Source organism: Gracilinanus agilis, chromosome 4, assembly GCF_016433145.1.
Source record: "Gracilinanus agilis isolate LMUSP501 chromosome 4, AgileGrace, whole genome shotgun sequence".
Lineage (NCBI taxonomy): Eukaryota > Metazoa > Chordata > Mammalia > Didelphimorphia > Didelphidae > Gracilinanus > Gracilinanus agilis.
In genome coordinates this window covers 225784819-225803683 of record NC_058133.1, presented here as the reverse complement: position 1 = coordinate 225803683, position 18865 = coordinate 225784819, and the positions used below count along the sequence as shown (strand labels likewise).

The following is an 18865-nucleotide window of genomic DNA, read 5'->3' as shown; positions in this document are numbered from 1 at the left end:
CCCTCCTAACCCAGGAGATTATAAACTCTTCCCTGCGTCAAGACGTAGGCCTCCCCACGCCCAAAAACCCGGAAACGGAAACCAGTTGGACCACGTTGGATCACGGGAAATGTAGTTTGATACATTTTCCATGTCCATAGAAATATATACACTTTTAGATGGCATTTTCCAAATTTCACTTTTACACAATAGTTAAATGAAAGAATGCTCCAAATTACTATTAATTAAAGAAATGTAAATTAGAACAATTCTGAGATACCACCTCATACCTATCAGACTGTTAGTATGACCGAAAAAAATGATAAATGTTGGAGGGAATATGGGAAAATTGGGACACATATGTTGTTGGTGGAACTGTGAACTGATACAACCATTAAAAAAAAAAAAAAAACCTTACCTTCCATCAGAAGAGTGGCAAGGGCTAGGCAATGGGGGTTAAGTGACTTGCCCACGGTTACCCAGCTAGGAAGTGTCTGAGACTTCCCATCTCTAGGCCTGGCTCTCAATCCACTGAGAGCCACCCAGCTGCCCCAATACAACCATTTTAGAGAGCAATCTGGAACTCACACCCAAAAGGCCATATACACCCTTTAACCCAGTAAAACTGCTACTGGGTCTGTATTCCAAAGAGATCAGAGCTAGGGGAAAAGGACCTACTTGTAAATAAATATTTTAACAGCTTTTTTTGCAGTGTCAAAGAATTGTAAACTAAGTATTGATCAATTGAGGAATGGCTGAGCAAGTTGCAGTATATGATTCTATACTATGGTGCCATAAGAAATGATGTACAGGATGAGTTAAAAAAAAACACTTGGAAAGACTTATATAAACTGATGCAAAGTGAAGAAGCAAAACCAAGAGAACAGTGTAAACTGTAGCAGAAATATTATGATGGTCAACTATGAAGGACTAAACTATTATCGGCAAAACAAAGCTTTAAGATAAATGCAAGGGACTCATGATAAAAAATGCTATCCACAGATAAAGAAAGAACTGTTGAAATCTGATTACAGGTCTAAGCATGCCATCTTTCACTTTATTTCCTCCTTGAATTTTTTATTGCATATGTAATATATGTCTTCTGTTATGGCATGAGGAATATGGAAATAGGTATCACATGAAAGCACTAGTATAATCCACATCAGACCATTTACCACCTTGGGGAGAGAAGAAGGAGGGAAGAAGAGAGAATCTGAATCACAAAATATCAGAAAACAATTGTTAATTGTTTCTACATGCAAATGAAAAAAATTTTTTGCTATTAAAAAAAAAAGAGAGAGAATTGGCCAGTAAGAGCTTTGATATTGCCATCACACACAAATGTTCCACCTCCATGATCATGATCTCTGGAATTCCCTTATCTGGTCACAATCCATTGGATTTCCATCTATCCCTTTGCCTAACAATTCCAAATTTTGATCTTTATCCATACTGTCTCCTCTGGTCTCTCAACACTTCAGTTCTCTCCCTATACTAGCAACACTCCTCATCTTTTTCCCATCTTGATCTCCTGGTGAACCACTTCAACTCCACACCAGCCTCTTCTCAAATCCCTTGCCTCCTTATGATATCACTGATTGTGTCCTGCCAAGCCTCAGCCTTGAATCATTCCCATCATCCATGGCTTTCACCTTCTATCTGTGCTATTGAATAAAGGTGGAAAAAATTTAGTTTTTATGCTACATAATTTCAACTGGGCCCTCAATGCTACAAGGCAATCCTACTATATCTCTTCTAAAACTTTTCATTTCTTCTCAAACCTTCCATGGCTCCCCTTCCCCCAACCCTTTCAGATGAAAGTCTTGCTTGATTTTACTGAAAAAATTGAGGCCATTTGCAGATAACTCCCTTCATCTCATACCACTCAGATGTCTTCTGCCACTATCTCCTTCACCCCTGTTTCACATGAAAAGGTAACCATTCTTGCCAAGGCAATCCCATCTACCTACAGAAGAGATCCTGTTCCATCCATAGTTTGGTAACTTTGGACTTTCTTTTGCCTCTTTTTGTATTCCTAGCACTTAGCAGAGTATCTGGCACATAGCAGGTTCTTAATAAACATTCGCTGATTGATTAACCCCATCTCCTCCAGTAGACTGCCTCTTCTGATACCCCAACTCTCTCACTCATCTTCAATCTCTGGCTGCTTTCCTTATTGCCTACAAATATACCCATGTCTCTTCTATCCTCAAAAAAAAAAAGCCTTGTCTGATCCTTTTATCCCTCCTATTATCTCATATCCTGTCTACATTTTGTGGTTAAATGCCTCCCATTTACAATAAGTGTTTCTATTTCTTCTTTTCTCACTCTCTTATTAACTCTCTATTACTGTGGTGGTGAACTTATGGCATGTGTACGGGGGTGGAGGGGAGGCACTCAGAGCCCTCTCTGTGGGCATCCCTGCTATCACCCCAGCACAGAGTTTGCCTGAGGCCTGGGGGGCTGGGCTGCTCCCCTCCCACTCCCCACACACACCTGAAGACATCACCCACCCCTCTAAAAGGTTCACTATCATTACTCTATAACATGGCTTCTGGATTTTTCATTCAATCAAAATTGTTTTCTATGAAGTTATCAATGATCTCTTAAATGCTAAAGCCAATAGCCATTTCTCAATCCCTATCCTTCCTGACCTTTCTGCAGCTTTTGGCACTGCCAATCACCTTCTTGTTGATTTCTTTTTTTTCCTCTGGGTTTTTGTGATACTATTTTCCCCTGGTCCTTCTCCTATCTATGTGACCTCTCCTCAGTATTTTTTTTTATTTTTTAGAAAATAATTTTCCATGGTTACATGATTCATGTTATTGCTCTCTTTCCCCTTACTCCCCACCCCCCAGTAGCCAATGTGCATTTCCACTGGTTTCTTCATGTGTCATCGATCAAGACCTATTTCCATATTATTGATAATTGTTCTATCTCCTCAGTATTCTTTGCTGAATCTTCAATCTAGGTCACTCCCTCTACTTATCAGTATTCCATAAGGCACTGTCATAGGTACTCTTCTTCCCTTCTCAATTGATGAGCTCCTCAGCTCCCATGGATTCAATTATTCATCTCTACGTGATGATTCTCAAATCAACTTATCCAGTACTAACTTCTCTACAGACCTCTAGTCTTGTATCTCCAACTACATATTAAAACATTTCAAAATTGATATACCACAGATTTCTTCTTAAATTTAACATGCCTCAAACTGAACTAATTATCTTTCTCCTCAAACATCTCCCCTTCCAAACTTTCCTATCACTGTTGAGAGTATCACCATTCTCCCAGTCTCCTAGGCTCACAATATGTGTCCTCCTCTTTGATACTCTCTTCTCTCTAGGTATTTGGGATATTACTCTCTCTTGTTCTTAGTCTCCTTTGCTAAAAATTGGAAAGTGAAGGGATGCCCTTCGATTGAGGAATGGCTTAACAAATTGTGGTATCTGTTGGTGATGGAATATTATTGTGCTAAAAGGAATAATGTACTGGAAGAATTCCATGTGAACTCGAATGACCTCCAGAAACTGAAGCAGAGTGAAAGGAGCAGAACCAGGAGAACATTATACACAGAGACGAATATACTGTGGCACAATTGAATATAATGGACTTCTCTACTAGTAGCAATGCAATGATGCAAGACAATTCTGAGGGACTTATGAGAAAGAATGCTATCTACATCCAGAGAAAGAACTGTGGGAGTAAAAACACAGAAGAAAAACAACTGCTTGATCACATGGTTGGATGGGGAAATGATTGGGTAAGATGTAGACTCTAAATGATCCCCCTAGTGCAAATGTTAGTAATATGGAAATAGGTCTTGATCAATGACATATGTAAAACCCAGTGGAATTGCTCGTTTGGCTACAAAAGGGGTTGAGAGGATATCATCCTGTAACTCTAGGTGTTCCTTCAGATTCTGTCCTAGGCTCTCTTTTCTTCTCCCTCTATCCTACTTCAGTTGGTGATCTCATTAGCTCCCATGGATTTACACTACCATCTTTATGCTGATAATTCTCAAATCTACCAATGCTGCCCCAAATTCTCTGCTGACTGACAATCTTGCATCTCTGTCTTTCAGATAACAAATTGAATGTCCAGTTGACATCTTAAATTCATATGTCTAAAATGTAACTCATCACCTTCCTCATTAAAACCCTCTCCCTCCTATCTTCCCTATTACTACAGAAGTTCACATCATCCTCTGAGTTCCTCAGGCTTATAATCTAGGAGTTATCCTGGATTCTTCAATCTCTCTTTCACCCCCATATCTAATCTGTAACCAAGAACTGTTGATTTTACTTTTGCAACATCTGTCACATACATCCCCTTCTCTCCCCTGACAATGACATCTCCACAAGTCTGGACTATTATAATAGTCTGTTGCTTGGTCTGTCTGTCATAAATCATTCCCCACATCCTCCAGTCACCAAAACAATTTTCCTAAAGTTCAGATCTATCCCTCTACTCAGTGAACTTCAGGGGCTCTCTATCACTTCTGGGATCAAATACAAAATTCTCTGCTTGGCATTCAAAGCCCTTCATAAATCACCTCCTTCCTCTATCACCTCTCCAATCATATTATACCTTCACTGCCTCACTCCTTAACTACTTTTTGCTCCAGTAATACTGGCCTTCCTTGCTATTCCTCAAACAAAACATTCTCAATCTCAACTCCAAGCATTTTCACTGGCTATGCTCTGTGCCTGGAATATTCTCCCTTCTTATTTCTGCCTTCTGGCTTCTCCAGCTTCTTTGAAGTCCCAGCTACCAATTCTACCTTCTATAAGAAGCCTTTCCCAGTCCCTTTTAATTGAGCTGTCTTCCCTCCATTGATAATTTCTTATTTATCTTACATAAAGCTTGTTGGTACATAATTGTTTGCAATTTTGTCTCCTCCATTAGATTGTGAGTTCCTTAAAAGAAGGGATTGTTTTTTGCATTTCTTTGTATCCTCAGCATAGTAATCTGGCCCATTTTTTTGTTGTTTAGTCAATTTCAGCCATGTCCAATTCTTTGTGACACCATTTGGGGTTTTCATGACAAAGATACTAGTGTTATTTTCCTTCTCCAGCTCAATTTACCAATGAAGAAACTGGGGCAAACAGGGTCTAAGGTCAGATTTGAACTAAGGAAGATGAATCTTCTAGACTCCAGAGCCAGCACCATATCTACTCACCACCTCCCTGCCCCAATATGGCACACAGTAGGTGTTTAATAAATGTTTAATGTTTATTGACTGATCAAGACTGATTGATGATCTTAAGAGTATGCACATTTGGTGAGCCTGCTTCTGGAAGTTCATGATGCTATATAGAGCAGTGGGAACTGAATCTATTACAGAACACTGGAGGACATTTTGTGACTAGTTCTTGTTTGTGGCTTTTTAGTTGGCTGGTGAGCTAAAAATGTGATTATATTAAAAGATCTCAGTGGAGAAATTCTTTCCTTCCTATTGACCATGGAGTGTAAGTATCACTCTATTAGTTCCAGAGGGATAGTGAAAGAGATTGTTATCTTCCCCCAAACTCCTTGTTCCAGACTTCCTAAGCAATACTGTCTGAAATAAGGCTGCCTCCTGTTTGTATTTTCTTTTCTTTAGTGCAGGTCTTTTGAAATCTCAGGATATCTAGAAATTAGAATCCATACTAAAGTTTGCCAGCAGTTAAGCTGGGTAAGAAGTGTAGCTCCAAGGAACAATATGTGGGACCCAGCCAAGCAGTGGATCAAAGGCAACAGAGATGCTATGTCTTGCAGGCAAAGCAGTGACTTGTCCATTGACTACACCCCATCTGGAAGCAAATTTCTTAAAATGAATGCTTTGTAGCAACCACTTTAAGTTAGGACCCATTCTCCCTTGAGACTAAGATGATATAACCACATGGGGAAATGTTTTTAATACTTCTTTCTTTATCTTCTCAGTAAACATCCTTTTGAAAAGCAAATAAGACATTCCTTGGTTCAATTGATATTGAGGCTCTTATCAATAATATCAATGTCATGGAGGAGATATTAACTATTATTGACAATTGATACCAGGTGGAAGACAACAGAATAGAAACTTGAGCTAAAAATATTAGAGAAAATCCTATCATTTCTTACAGTTAGCTCTAGAATCTTTATGGGGAGATGAAACCATCTGTGCTTAGGGGATTCATTCTGCTAATAAGTGTTTGGGTTGGGAGAATAAGTCCAGAGTTTATATGACTATTTCTCTCTTTTTTTAAAGCCCTTATCTTCTGTCTTAGAATGTCTATTCTAAGGCAAAAGAGCAGTAAGGGCTAGGCAATGAGAGTTAAATGACTTGCCCAGGGACACACAGCTAAGGAAGTGCCTGAGGTCACATTTGAAGCCAGGTCCTCTCAACTCCAAGTATATGACTACATTTTAAACCAGCTATGTGAGCTTGGGCAAATCATGATTTCTTCAGGCTTATTTTCTTATCCTAAAATGAGGAGGTTCTAGATCTCAAAAATTTCTCCCATTTCTGACATTCTATACCCTGTAAGGAAGGCTACACCTCTTGTATTAAATAAATAAATAATCTGGGTTGCAGAATCAACAGGTAGAATTAACACTGTTATGTGACAAACTAGGAGACTCTGTAGTTGGAAAAGATTTAGCCCTGTCCTATATGTTTAAAAAGATGTTCCTCCAAAATCTGACAGAGATTTTTCTTTCTAGGCAGTCATCTTTGGAGTTTTGTTCCTGAAGCTTTGGGTGGTAAGGGCAAATTGGTTAGTTTGTATAGATAATTCTTCAATTGAGCTATAAAGGGAAACTTAATTCCTTTAAATTTCTGTTTCTAAAGATAAAACTGGGATAGCAAGGATCCTTTTTCCAAAATAAAGTCATTAAAATGCACAAAATTCAGCTACCTAATAATAATTAGCAGGATTTCATGATGGTATTAAATTTAAGAATCATTTCCTTTGTTTCAGATTATTGAAAGTTAATGAATAGTCTCTTCATTCTCTGTGGAGGGTATTAGCAAATTAGAAAAGGCACATTGCCCCCTAGTGAAAAGTAAGGAGAAATTAAAAGCATCAATTAGACTTCCACTAATTACACAAAGAAGTTCTTCAGAAAGGAAGATCATCTCACTTTGAAAAAAGCTATTAAAAACTGGATTTGGGTGGAATTGGAAGCACATGGCAATGTTGCTCAGAGTTTATATTTTTATCAAAGATAGTGGCCTAGTATTACTATTCAGATAAATTATAGGGCTGGAAACCTGGTTGTGTAAGAGTTAAAACTAGATATTTAAGGTATGGTTGCCAGAAATCAGATTAACACGATTTCAAATTTAAAATAGACCCAAATCAGGATGACTTTTATGGAAGTTTATTTACAACTAGGAAGGTTGAAGGTAGGGAAATTGAGAGAGAGAAACTCTGGCCTGGACCATAGGTCCGGACCAGGTAAGAATTTAGAGGCCCCAGCAAAGGAGCACAGAGGTTAATTAAACAAGGCTTCTAGCCACAAGGCCTTTTACAATTAGAGAGACAAGAGAGGCCTCCTTGAGACTAGAGCCTCCAGAAACGCCAAGGGAGGAGAAAGGAAGTGAGCCTAACTTACCCAAGTGACAATTCAAAGGGAAGCAGTCTGAGGTCTCGGCACAGATCCTTCTACACCAAGTTCAAGGCGCCAGCCTCCCTCCACAGGAAGTTACCATCATATTTAAAAGATAGCATCTTTTGTCATTTCCTGCATGCACCTCCAATTTCAAGTGGACAAATGGCAGCCTCAACACTGTTTTGGACTGCCCAAAGGGTAGTCCCTTGTTTTTGATTTGTTACTTATTGTCACGTGTGGGTAACAGACCTTCCCCTCCCCACTTAATTATAAGTTGGGTGGGGTGACATTTCTGATGGCTAGAGTCTAAACCATGAATGAGGATGAGCTAATTCCATTTACACAGATGTCAGCTATTTACTTGCAGATTCTTACTAGAAGACAGCAAGATTCTCTTTATTTCACCTCGGTGATTCAGAATCATCAAAGCCTTTGTTGTTGTTCTTCTTTCGACCAGAATAGCATCTATGGACCCCTCATGGGGTCTGTAGATAAATTTAAGGGGTTCCATGAAATTTGATGGCAAAAATTTCATTTCTATTTTTATTAAACTTTCACTGAAATTTAGCATCTTCAACTATTTAAAAACATTCTGAGAAGGGAACTATAGGTTTCATCAGACTGCCAAAGGGGATTCTGTTACAAAAAAGGTTAAGAATTCCTTCACTAGAAAGAACTTTCTAGATCCTCTTATCATATGAAAGTTAGGAGGCATCTTATATGCAACATCATATAGGTCTCTTGTTTTTGCTTTCATCTTTTATCATTACTACTCATTACATCTTTAAAAGACACTGAGAGAGACAAGATGGCAGAGTGGTAGAAGTGCAGTAAGCTCTCCTCCACAAAACTTTTCTGAACAAATCTAGAAAATGTACCAGATGAAATCCTGATAGAGAAATCTGGGAAAAAGTCACTATAATTTATTTGTCCAGCCCTGCTCGGAATAGGGTGACAGAAAGGGAATCTGCAAATACTGGGGACAGGGTTAGGCCAAGAACACACCATGCAATCACTCTAGTGCCAAGTTGAGACTGTGCACAAGGACAAGAGAAGGTGAGAGACCCATACCAGGGCCCTACCACATATACACTGAGGCACTGCAATAGGGACAGGGATAAATTAGAAGCATTGTCACTCACTACTCAGTTCCAGAACACCAATTCGAGGTGGACTGACAAAGAGCTGTGCACAAGGTAGATTTCCCAGATAGGCCCTGGCTAAGGAAGAAAGTGCAGAAGCAATGTGGTTCAGACCCCAAGGACAGAGCACAATCTCATTTCTTTCATACAGACTATAAGCATGCAGAGGAATAGCCAAGGCAGGAATATCAGACCAAAAGGGTGCCTACAATTCTACCACTGAGCCAAAAGAGGACTAATCATGGCTGAATCCAGCAGTATTATACTATTGCTCAGATCAAAATACAGATCAAGAATTTGCAGAGCTTTTTGTGACAGCAAAGAATTGAAAATGAAGTAGATCATCAATTGGGGAATGAATAAACAAACCATGGTATGTGAATATAATAGAATATCTCTTGGCTGTAAGAAATGTTGAATGTGATGAATACAGAGAAACATGAAAGATCTATAAGAACTTATATAGGGTGAAGAGAGCAGAGCTAAGAAAACAATATATATAATGACTACTACAATGTAAATGGGAAGAATAACCATATGGACCAAAAAAATCAAAAGTGAATATTGCAAAATTATAAAGAACAAGAATGGCTTAAAAAAAAGGTATGTGAAGATATCAGCACCCTACCCCTCTGTAGAACTTGGAGGTTTAAAGCATCATGCCTTACCCTTATTTTCAGATATTTTTGATGCACTGATCAATTATGCAGATTTTTCCTATTTTTCTTTTTCTCTTAAAAATACTTTTATGGCTAAGATGGCTCTTGTGTTGGGAGGTTACACTGGGTGAAATTATCATGATGCAAAAAAATAAAAGACATCAATAAAAATTTATTTTAAAAATAACTAATGACTTCACCAGTAGCCTACTGCTTTAAGTTCTACACAGAAAGTCACAGTGTTTGTATCTCTGGATATAAGCTATTATGAATGGGCAAAGTACTATTGCTGATTTCCATAATCCATATATACGAGACTTAAATAAAAGATATTCTGAATGTTATTGTTAAGATTTATGGGCACCTACAGACATAAAATGATTCTTTCTTCCTTGGACAACAGAGGCATTCCATGAATCCTATACTTGTATACTGGAATTCTTTTAAAAATGCTAATGTTACAAAAGCAGATAAATATTTTTCTTATAGGACGATTATATCAGGCTTTCATAGTATTTAGTTGTTATACCTCAGGAAACAGGTCTTAGCTTACAGTATATCCAAATTCATGTTAGAACAGCCATTTTATGATGGAATTCTAGAGGTGCAGATAAAGAAACTTGAAAATCCATACTAAAAATGTTAAAATTGGTATTTCAAATCATCACATTTATTCAGTGCTTACTGTGTGCTGAGAATTGCTAGACTGAGAAAAAATTGAACATTTATGTAAAATACAAACCCTAAAAAAAAGACCTCATGGATTATCAGGGAGATAAAACATAAACACAGGTAAATATAATACACAATATTACATGATAAACGCATTGAAGAGGAATAAAACTATTATATCTAGTCAAGGGATCAAGGGAAATTACAATGGTACCATATAATCTACAGTGGTCGGGTTACATCTGGAATCTTATCCTCATATAGTTAATTAATTCAAAACAATACATAGAGTTGTAAAACAAAGTACAATGTGAAGTATAAAAGAAGTTTATATTTTATTCTTGTACTAAGGAGATGAAAAATTTAGTTATGCAGAAATTTGTGAATGTTCTCATCCTTTTGCCTAATCTGGGAAGATCTGTGCATTATAAATAAGATAGAATCTGAAAAGAGGGGTACTTGAAGAACTGAGAAAAAGGCAAAGCATGTGATGTACACTGTCTTCCCTGTTGCAGGGGATGGAAAACACAGGATCGGGAGTTCTCTTGTACGGCAAGGACAAAGTAGATGGGGTATCCTAAGTCTAGTATCAACACGGGGAACCCTGGGGAGCAGAGGATCACCAGGAAAAATGTCCCAAGTTGGAAACAAAGTAAGTCAAAGCTTCTTTGAAGGTCAGAATTGGGATCAGGCTTGTGAGTGGCTATTGTGTTTCAAGCTTGGGTGAGACAGGGAGATCCAGTATGAATGGAAGGAATGAAGAAGGGAAGAAAAGAAGGAAGTAAGTATTTCTAGGGTTGAAGGATAGGGAGGTACAAGAGAGAGGTCCTACAGAGAAAAAATATGGTCAAGGAATATTATTTCTGCAACAGAATTTGGTAGAAAAACTTACAGGTTAAAAGTGAGTCATTCTGATAAGAGAGAATCAATATCTTACACAAAGAGCTGGGATTGTGGAGAATGACTTGAATATAACTTCAGCTTACTCACCTCTTTCCCAAGCATCAAAGATTCTGGGATTTGTTGTTGATTCTTGTTAGAAGTCTTCCCTGCTTCCCTCTTGACTATACTGAAATGCATCTTGAGCTGAGTTACCTGTTCCTGTAGCCCTGAAATTTCTAAATGTACTTGCTCTAGCTGACTAGAGAGCTGGGCCTGGAACTCATCCATGTCCAATGGTTTCTGCTGCACCTAGGATTCCAAATCAGAAAGACACTTTTAAGGAAGCTTCCACAGATTCAGAAGGGATCAGGAAAATATGGAACAACATAAATCAAAGATGAGACCTAAGAAAGACTAACCATATATTTGACTAGAAAACAGTTTATGAGTTCTAATCCAATCCCTTCATTTAAAAGATGAGGAAACTGAAATTTAGAGAGGTTAAGGGACCTGCCCAGGGTTACACAGTTAGTAAGTAGTAGTTGGGATTTGAACCCAGGCCTTCTCATTTCAAGTCTAGTACTAATAGCACTGTACCATAAGTGATAAAATGACTGGCAAATAACTACAAGAGAAAAAGCATGTGGTAGAGATGCAGGGGTAGGGCATGTGGATCAAGGTGGCATTTACAAAAAGGCACCCACTGGAAATGGATATAGAATTACACTTATTTTAGACATCTTAAGGGTTTTTTTTTGTTCTTTATAATATGATTTAAAAAAGAATCCATTCAAAGTAGATTTGCCCCATGTAATAAGTTATCATATGAAGTTTATGAGGATCAACAATTGATCTGGATTCTTTGGACATATACATATCATATAATTAAGACCTCATTTCTATTATCCACATCTTCACAATTGTATATGAATGTTTCACTTAAAAAGCATGAGCTGGTTGGAATAAGCATGGGACTAGATTTACTACCACTACTACTATTACTATTACTACAAAGAAGCTAGCATTTATATAGTTTCTACTATGTGCTAGGTACTGTGCTTTACAATTATTAACTCATTTGATCCTTACAACAGCTCTAGAAAGGCTTTGTACCTCTTGTGCCAAGTTATCTTTTCTTTCCAATTTTTTTCTTCCATAGCTCTTTCCCCTCCAACCCAGTGCCTTCATTTCTTTGATAAAAACACTTTTAACTTCTTTTAAATTTTTGCTACATTTCTTCCAAGAATTCTAGTGGAAATTTGTTCCCAAGCTATGTTCTGCATTGAGGTTTCACTTGTATATGGTTTTTGAGTCATTCTCTTCTGAGTTTGTGTTCTGAGTATCTCTGTCACCATTAACAGCTTTTTATGGTGGGATTAATTTTTTGGTTTACTCAACCTTCCAGCCTATTTCCCAACTTTGTACTCGATGTTAGTCAGGGTTGGGCTCTAGAGTCTTCTGGGGGAAAGGACTTGGCTGGTCTCATTGCTATTTTCTTGGGGACTGTGTGTAGTGCTATTTCAGGATGTCATGGACAGCTCAGGTGGGGGAAAGTGGTCTGACCTAGGGCAAAGTTTGATTGTTGCTCTTCTGGTTTGATCTCTGCAAGTTCCCAATCTTTGTTTGGGTTTGAACAATAACAGATTGCTCCTAGACTTGGACCCATCAGCCAGCAGGACACTGTAATAACTTGGAGTGAGTGACAGAACACTAGGTTCCCCTTTGGTCTGGGATTCCTGCCCTTTGCTACCTTGTTACACTGCATCCATTGAATGATGGATAAAGAAGGGTTAAAGACTTCAAGAGTGCCAGATGTATAGTTTAATGAATATTTTACTTATTAAAAAACTTGGGAAAATTAGGTAGTGGAAGGGGGAAGAAAGCCTTCCCTGCTCAACATCAACTCAATTCTGCTTTCATTTCTTCAGTCAGATTGTATTGATTTGAGTTTATGCCCCAAGATCATGTAAGCACCTGCCACTATATAAGTAATTAGAGATAGGAATTATACAAAAATATTGGTGTGCTTTGGAAATCATCATTGTCTTTGGAAAGACCCTGGAAGAACCTGATGGTTTGGTGAGAGAACGATCTGAAGCTGTCAATTCACACATACCAATCTTATAGAGCCTCTCTTGGAATGTGGGTTACAAGGGTGGCTCAGTGGCCTGGAGCCAGGAGGACCTAGGTTCAAATCTGCCCTTAGATATTTCCTAGCTATGTGATCCTGGGCAAGTCACTTAATCCAGATTGTCTAGCCCTTGCTGATCTTCTATCTTAGAACTGATACTAGCACTGACCCAGAGAAGGTAGAAGTACTCCTGAATCAGTCACAATCACAGAATCTTTGAGATATCTTAAATAAAGTTACTCAGACGTGGCTTAAAAAATAAATAATTTCTAGGATTTGGAAGTTTTCGTCACATTTATTACTACTGCCAAGCTACTGAATGACCTCACTCACTCATTCAATTACTTATTTAAAAACCCTTACCGTCTTTTTTTGAATCAATACTGTGTACTGGTTCCAAGGCAGAAGAGGAGTAAGGGGTAAGAAACAGGGTTATGTGACTTGCCCATGGTCACATAGCTAAGAAGTATCTGATCCCTCTCCAGGCTTGTCTCCCTATCCACTGAGCCACCTAGATGCCCCTCACTCATTCATTTATGATTGCGGAGATACAGAAGCATAAGAGCAAGAAATGAAAATAGTCCCTAAACCTACAAAGTCACTTGGACTGATAGACAAAAGTAAACAAGAATATCCAAACATGCCTATTGTCCTCTACACAGATGCAGGCCTAGAGGGCTTAGGAACAGTCAAATATCAAAGAAGTGATGGTCATGAGAAATAAACTATTATATATTAATTAGTGGAGGTCTGACTGACAGTGATACTTGTTGGCTTATTCATAAGCTGGGAATTATTGGCTTTGCAGTATGCTGTCACTAAAAAATTCTGAGACTATATATGGAACAAAGTTGGATAACAATCCATTGATATATTCTGAGAAGTGCCAAGTTGGATGATGCCTGTCAGAAGTGAGTGGCAGTACTACATGGCTATGATTTCAACACGTACTACAGGTGCCAATGAAGACTAATGTGAATACAAGTGCTCTGATTCAAAAATCATGTGACCATGAAGCTATACTACTGAAAATCCTGAAAACTATCTGTGACACACAGGGAACTGGGTTATAGTAAGTTAAAGTAGATCTGAAGGCTTAGGAATTTTACCAGATATCATGCCAATAACAAAAGTGATTTTCATTTCACTGAACCAACTATCTTTTAATCACTGGCAGTAAGAAGAACCAAGAGAAAGGATGCAAACCAAGAAATGAAGAAGCAGTGCTAAAGGACTCCAGTTCCAACTGCCTAAAGATTTCTTGCTGTTGAGATAACAGGAGGAAGTAGAAGCTGTGCAATGCTATGAAAAACCTACAAATAATGCCACTGGGTACTAATTAGAACATATCATCCTATGGCCAGGAAATTACTGAATAATGATCTTGCAATATGAATCAAGGGAGAACCCTGGAATTATTAAGAAACAGATTTTACTGACACAAAGCAACAGATGTCATTAAAGTAATGTGAAACTCATGCTGATATATGCAAGGAAATCATCACCAATTTTTACTGCATATTAAAACATAAATACCAGAAAACCTTTTGGAATGTGACTATTTTTATTTTTTTCTCTGGAATGAGATAGCAATAACATGCTATATCTTAGTGGGTACTTAATATTTAATTATATATGCAAGAGTATACTCAACCAGGAATCAGAAAGAATCTATAGCCAGATGGTGGTAAAGCCTAAGATGGCATGGAAAGCTGGAACTGCTCTGGGAATGCTTTCAAATCAAACTTAAACTAGCAACTGAAAACAAATACTGGAAAGACAGAACCAAGAAGGGGATAGAATGAAGTTAACTCCCCTGCAGAAAACAACCTGAAAATAGGCAGAGAGTGTCATTGGGGTGAAAGGAGAGCTAGAAGCAAAGCCATGCACCGAGGAGTAAAAGTCACCACCTCCCCACCTATAGCTCTAAATTCTGAACCTGGGCCTAAGCCAACTTGAAGACCCACAATCCTGCCTAAGCCAGTGGCAGAGCACTCCACATGCATCCCTTGATGTTCCAGGCCCTAACCCAAGCCTGTAATGAAGCCCTAAGCCCTAGCACAAGGCAATTTGTGGTGTACCTGGTCTGTATAAGCATAAGGGGAGGCCCTGAGCTCCTGCCCAAGCCTGCAATAAAACCCTAAGCTCTACCTCAGGGCAGTCTACAGTGATCTGGGCTGTTAAAAACCCAGATTGACACTGAGCCTCTCTCCAAGCTGACAGTAAAGACTTGAAACAAGCACAACTCCCAGTTTAAGGCAGTCCTTAACCAGCTAGTGCTAACCTAAGGGGAAGCCCAGAGCCCTGCTCAAGCCCGCACTGAGGCCTAAAGCATTAGCACAAGGCAGTCTATAGTGCACTTGGCCTGAGTAAGCCCAGAGCGAGGCCCTGAACCCTGGTACAAGGTCGCTCACAGTGCTCTGAGCCCTGCAAGCCAAAAACAGTCCCTAGAGGAGGGCTAAATCAGCAATGGCAGGAGGCTTTCAGAGCTCCCAGGCCAAAGGCCTTGAAAGAACTGAAACTTACAGAAACCCAGAACTAGACTTAAGGGTAGCAGCAAGGAAAAACTTAAATTTAGAAGAGTATATTATGTACTCTGAGAACAGAGCACACCTTTAAGATAAAAGTAAAAGTTAAAAAAAAGCTAAGAAAATGAGCAAACAGCAAAAAAAACCTAACCACAGAAAAATTTTATGGAGACAAAGAAGAGCAAAGAACAGATTCAGAAGGGGACAGTGAGATCAAAGCAGCCACAATGCGCAACACTGAAGAAAAATAGGAATTGGTCTCAGGTTCTGGAAGAGCTGAAAAAGGAATTCAAAAATCAAATAAGAGAGGTAGAAGAAAAAGGAGAAGAATGAAAGTAATATAAAAAAATGGCAGAACTAGCCAAAAGAAAAAAGGCACAAAAATCCAAAGCAGAATTGACCAAATGGAAATGGAGATTCAAAAGCTTATTTAAGAAAATCAATTCTTTAAAATTAGAATCGGGCAATTAGAAGCTAGTGACTTCATACGATATCAAGAAACAATAAAACAAAATCAAAAGAATGAGAGAAAATATGAAATATCTCATTAAAAAACAGCTGTCCTGGAAAATAGTTCCAGGAGAGACAATCTAAGAATTACTGGACTACCTGAATGTTATGATAAAAAAGCCTAGAAATTATCAAAGAAAACTGCCCTGATATTCTTGAACAAAAGAGTAAAATAGAAATTGAAAGAATCCACTGATCACCTCTGTAGGAAAATATAAGTGAGGTAATGGGGTCACTAGGGATATTATAAATTAACTAAGGGGTTTGTGGGAACACACTCTGGGATTTAAGAGAGACTAAAACTGAACATTGAAGACTTGTACAGTTAAGCCACTCCCAACTGAAAAATAACAGCCAACTGTCACTCTGGCCAGAGGCCTTAAATTCAACTGACAAGGTAACAGGATGAAACTGGTTTAATTAGGAACAACAAAAGGAGGGACAGGAATGTCTACTCTAAACCCTTAACACCTAATAACAAAACCCACAGGGACAGGGAAGGACTTATTCTACTACACTAATCTAAGTGATCTAAACTAACAGGGCCCAAGGAGCTGTAAATGGAGTCTCTGGGTTTCTGCCAGGAGTACTGGAACCTGCCAGGCTCAAGTACAGCTAGGGATTTGTGGCTTTGGGATTCTCACTGCAATCCACTGATGATCTCTGGATGCCAGGAGCTAGGTTGTCTCAGGTACCAAGTAGAGAAGGTTTTGCTTGAAGCACTGTCCTCCAGTTCTCAAACTTCTCCTCCTCCCTTGGCTCTGTAGATTTGTCCTTTTGCTAGATGCCACACTCAGGATCTCAGGGGAAAACAGGAAACAGGGTGTCCTTTGCTCTGAGGTCTCCTAGGCTGGCAACAGTTTTTGCCCACCACTAATGGAGTCCTCACTCAGGGCACAGACACACTTCCTCCTCCTTCATTCCAACCTGGAATTCCCAGCTCCAGCTCCTTCCTGCTATGTACTTCCTAATCAATAATTAATCAATACCTAATCTAATCTTCCTCACAACACCTCCTGCAATAAATCCCTAAATGACAATTCTCAGGAATATTACAGCCATTTCAAGAGCTCTTAGGCCAAGAAGAAAATACTGAAAGCAGCTAGAAAGAAACAATTCAAATATCATGGAGCCACAGTCAGGATTATATAGGATTTCGTAGCTAAATAATCAGAAGGCTTGGAATCTGATAATCTGGAAGGCAAATGAACTAGGTTTAGAACCCAGAATCACATACCCAGCAAAACTAAGTATATTCTTTCAAGGGAAAAAATAGTTATTTAATAAAATAGAAGATTTCCAAGCATTCCTGATGAAAAGACCTAAACTAAACAGAAAATCTGATGTCCAAATATAAGTCTCAAGAGGATAAAAAAGTAGATAAGGAGAAAATTTAAGGGATTCAATAAGAGCAAACTGTTTATATTCCTGCATGGAAAGATGATATTTGTAATTCAAAAATTTTCTCATCATCAGAGCAGTTAAAAGGCATATATATAGGAAGAGGGTGTAGGATTATATCATGGTGACATGATATACAAAAAAAAGGGAAGAAAGAGGTAAAATGGGGTCAATTATATCATCTAAAGCAGTACAGGAAAAAAAACTATTACAGAAATGGGCAATGCTTAAACCTTACTCTCATTGGAACTGGCCCAGAGATGGAATAACAATTGTAACTGTTAGGGTATATATATATATATGATAGAATTCTATCTTATCCTGCAGAGAAGTAGAAAGGTAAGTAAGAAGTGAGGGTAGAGAGGAGAATAATATGAGGGAAGGGTGTTGGGGGGAATGATTGAATGAAAAACACTTTTGAGAAGGGTCAGAGTGAAAGGAGAAAGAGCAGGATCTAAAGGGGAAAATAAGATGGAAGGGAATACACAGATGGCAATCACAACTGTGAATGTAAATGGGATAAACTCATCCATATAACAAAAGTGGATAGCAGAGTGAATTAAAATCCAGAATCCTATGATATGTTGTTCATAAGAAAAACATATGATGCAGAGAATAAAGGTAAAGGACTAGAGCAGAATTTATTGTGCATCATCTGAAGTAAAAAAAACAGGAATAGCAACCATGATCTCAGATAAAGCTAGAGCAAAAACAGATCTAATTAAAAGAGATAAGGAAGGAATTTACATCTTACTCAAAGGTACTATAGACAGTGAAGCAATATCAATACATAACATATGCACCAAATGGCATATAGCCTTCAAATTTTTAAAGAAGAAATTAAATGACCTTAAGGAGGAAATAATAAAATTATACTAGTGGGGAACTTCAAATTCCCCCTTTATGAACTAGACAAATCTGGCCAAAAAAATTAAAAAGAATTAAAGGAAATGAATGAAATTTTGGAAAAGTTAGATTTAATAGTTCTCTGGAGAAAAAGAAATATACCTTCTTTTCAGCAGTATATGGTATCTACATAAAAATTTATCATGTATTAGGGCATAAAAGCTTCACAACCAAATGCAGAAAAGCAGAAATAATAAATGCATCCTTTTCAGATCATGATGTAATAAAAATTATAATCAATAAGGGCTCGTAGAAAAACAAATTAAAAATTAATTGGAAACTATAATCTAACTAAAAAATAGGAGACAATATATCAAAATTTATGGGATACAGCTAAAGCAGTACTCAGGGAAAATCTTTGTCTCCAAATGCTTATATCAATAAAAGAGAAAAAAAATAAGAATTCGGCATTTAACTAAAAAAAAAACCTAGAAAAAGAACAAATTTAAAATACCCAATTAAAGACTAATTAGAAAT

The 18865-nt window shown here is 38.0% G+C and overlaps 1 protein-coding gene across 1 annotated transcript in view; it reads right to left on the bottom strand.

The window, feature by feature from the left end:
- CCDC57 (coiled-coil domain containing 57) overlaps nt 1-18865 on the bottom strand; it is a 288612-nt gene that overhangs the window by 109595 nt on the left and 160152 nt on the right. The window contains exon 12 of the mRNA XM_044674503.1: nt 11021-11221. Coding sequence (XP_044530438.1) covers nt 11021-11221 — 201 coding nt within the window. The remainder of the gene's footprint in view (nt 1-11020; nt 11222-18865) is intronic.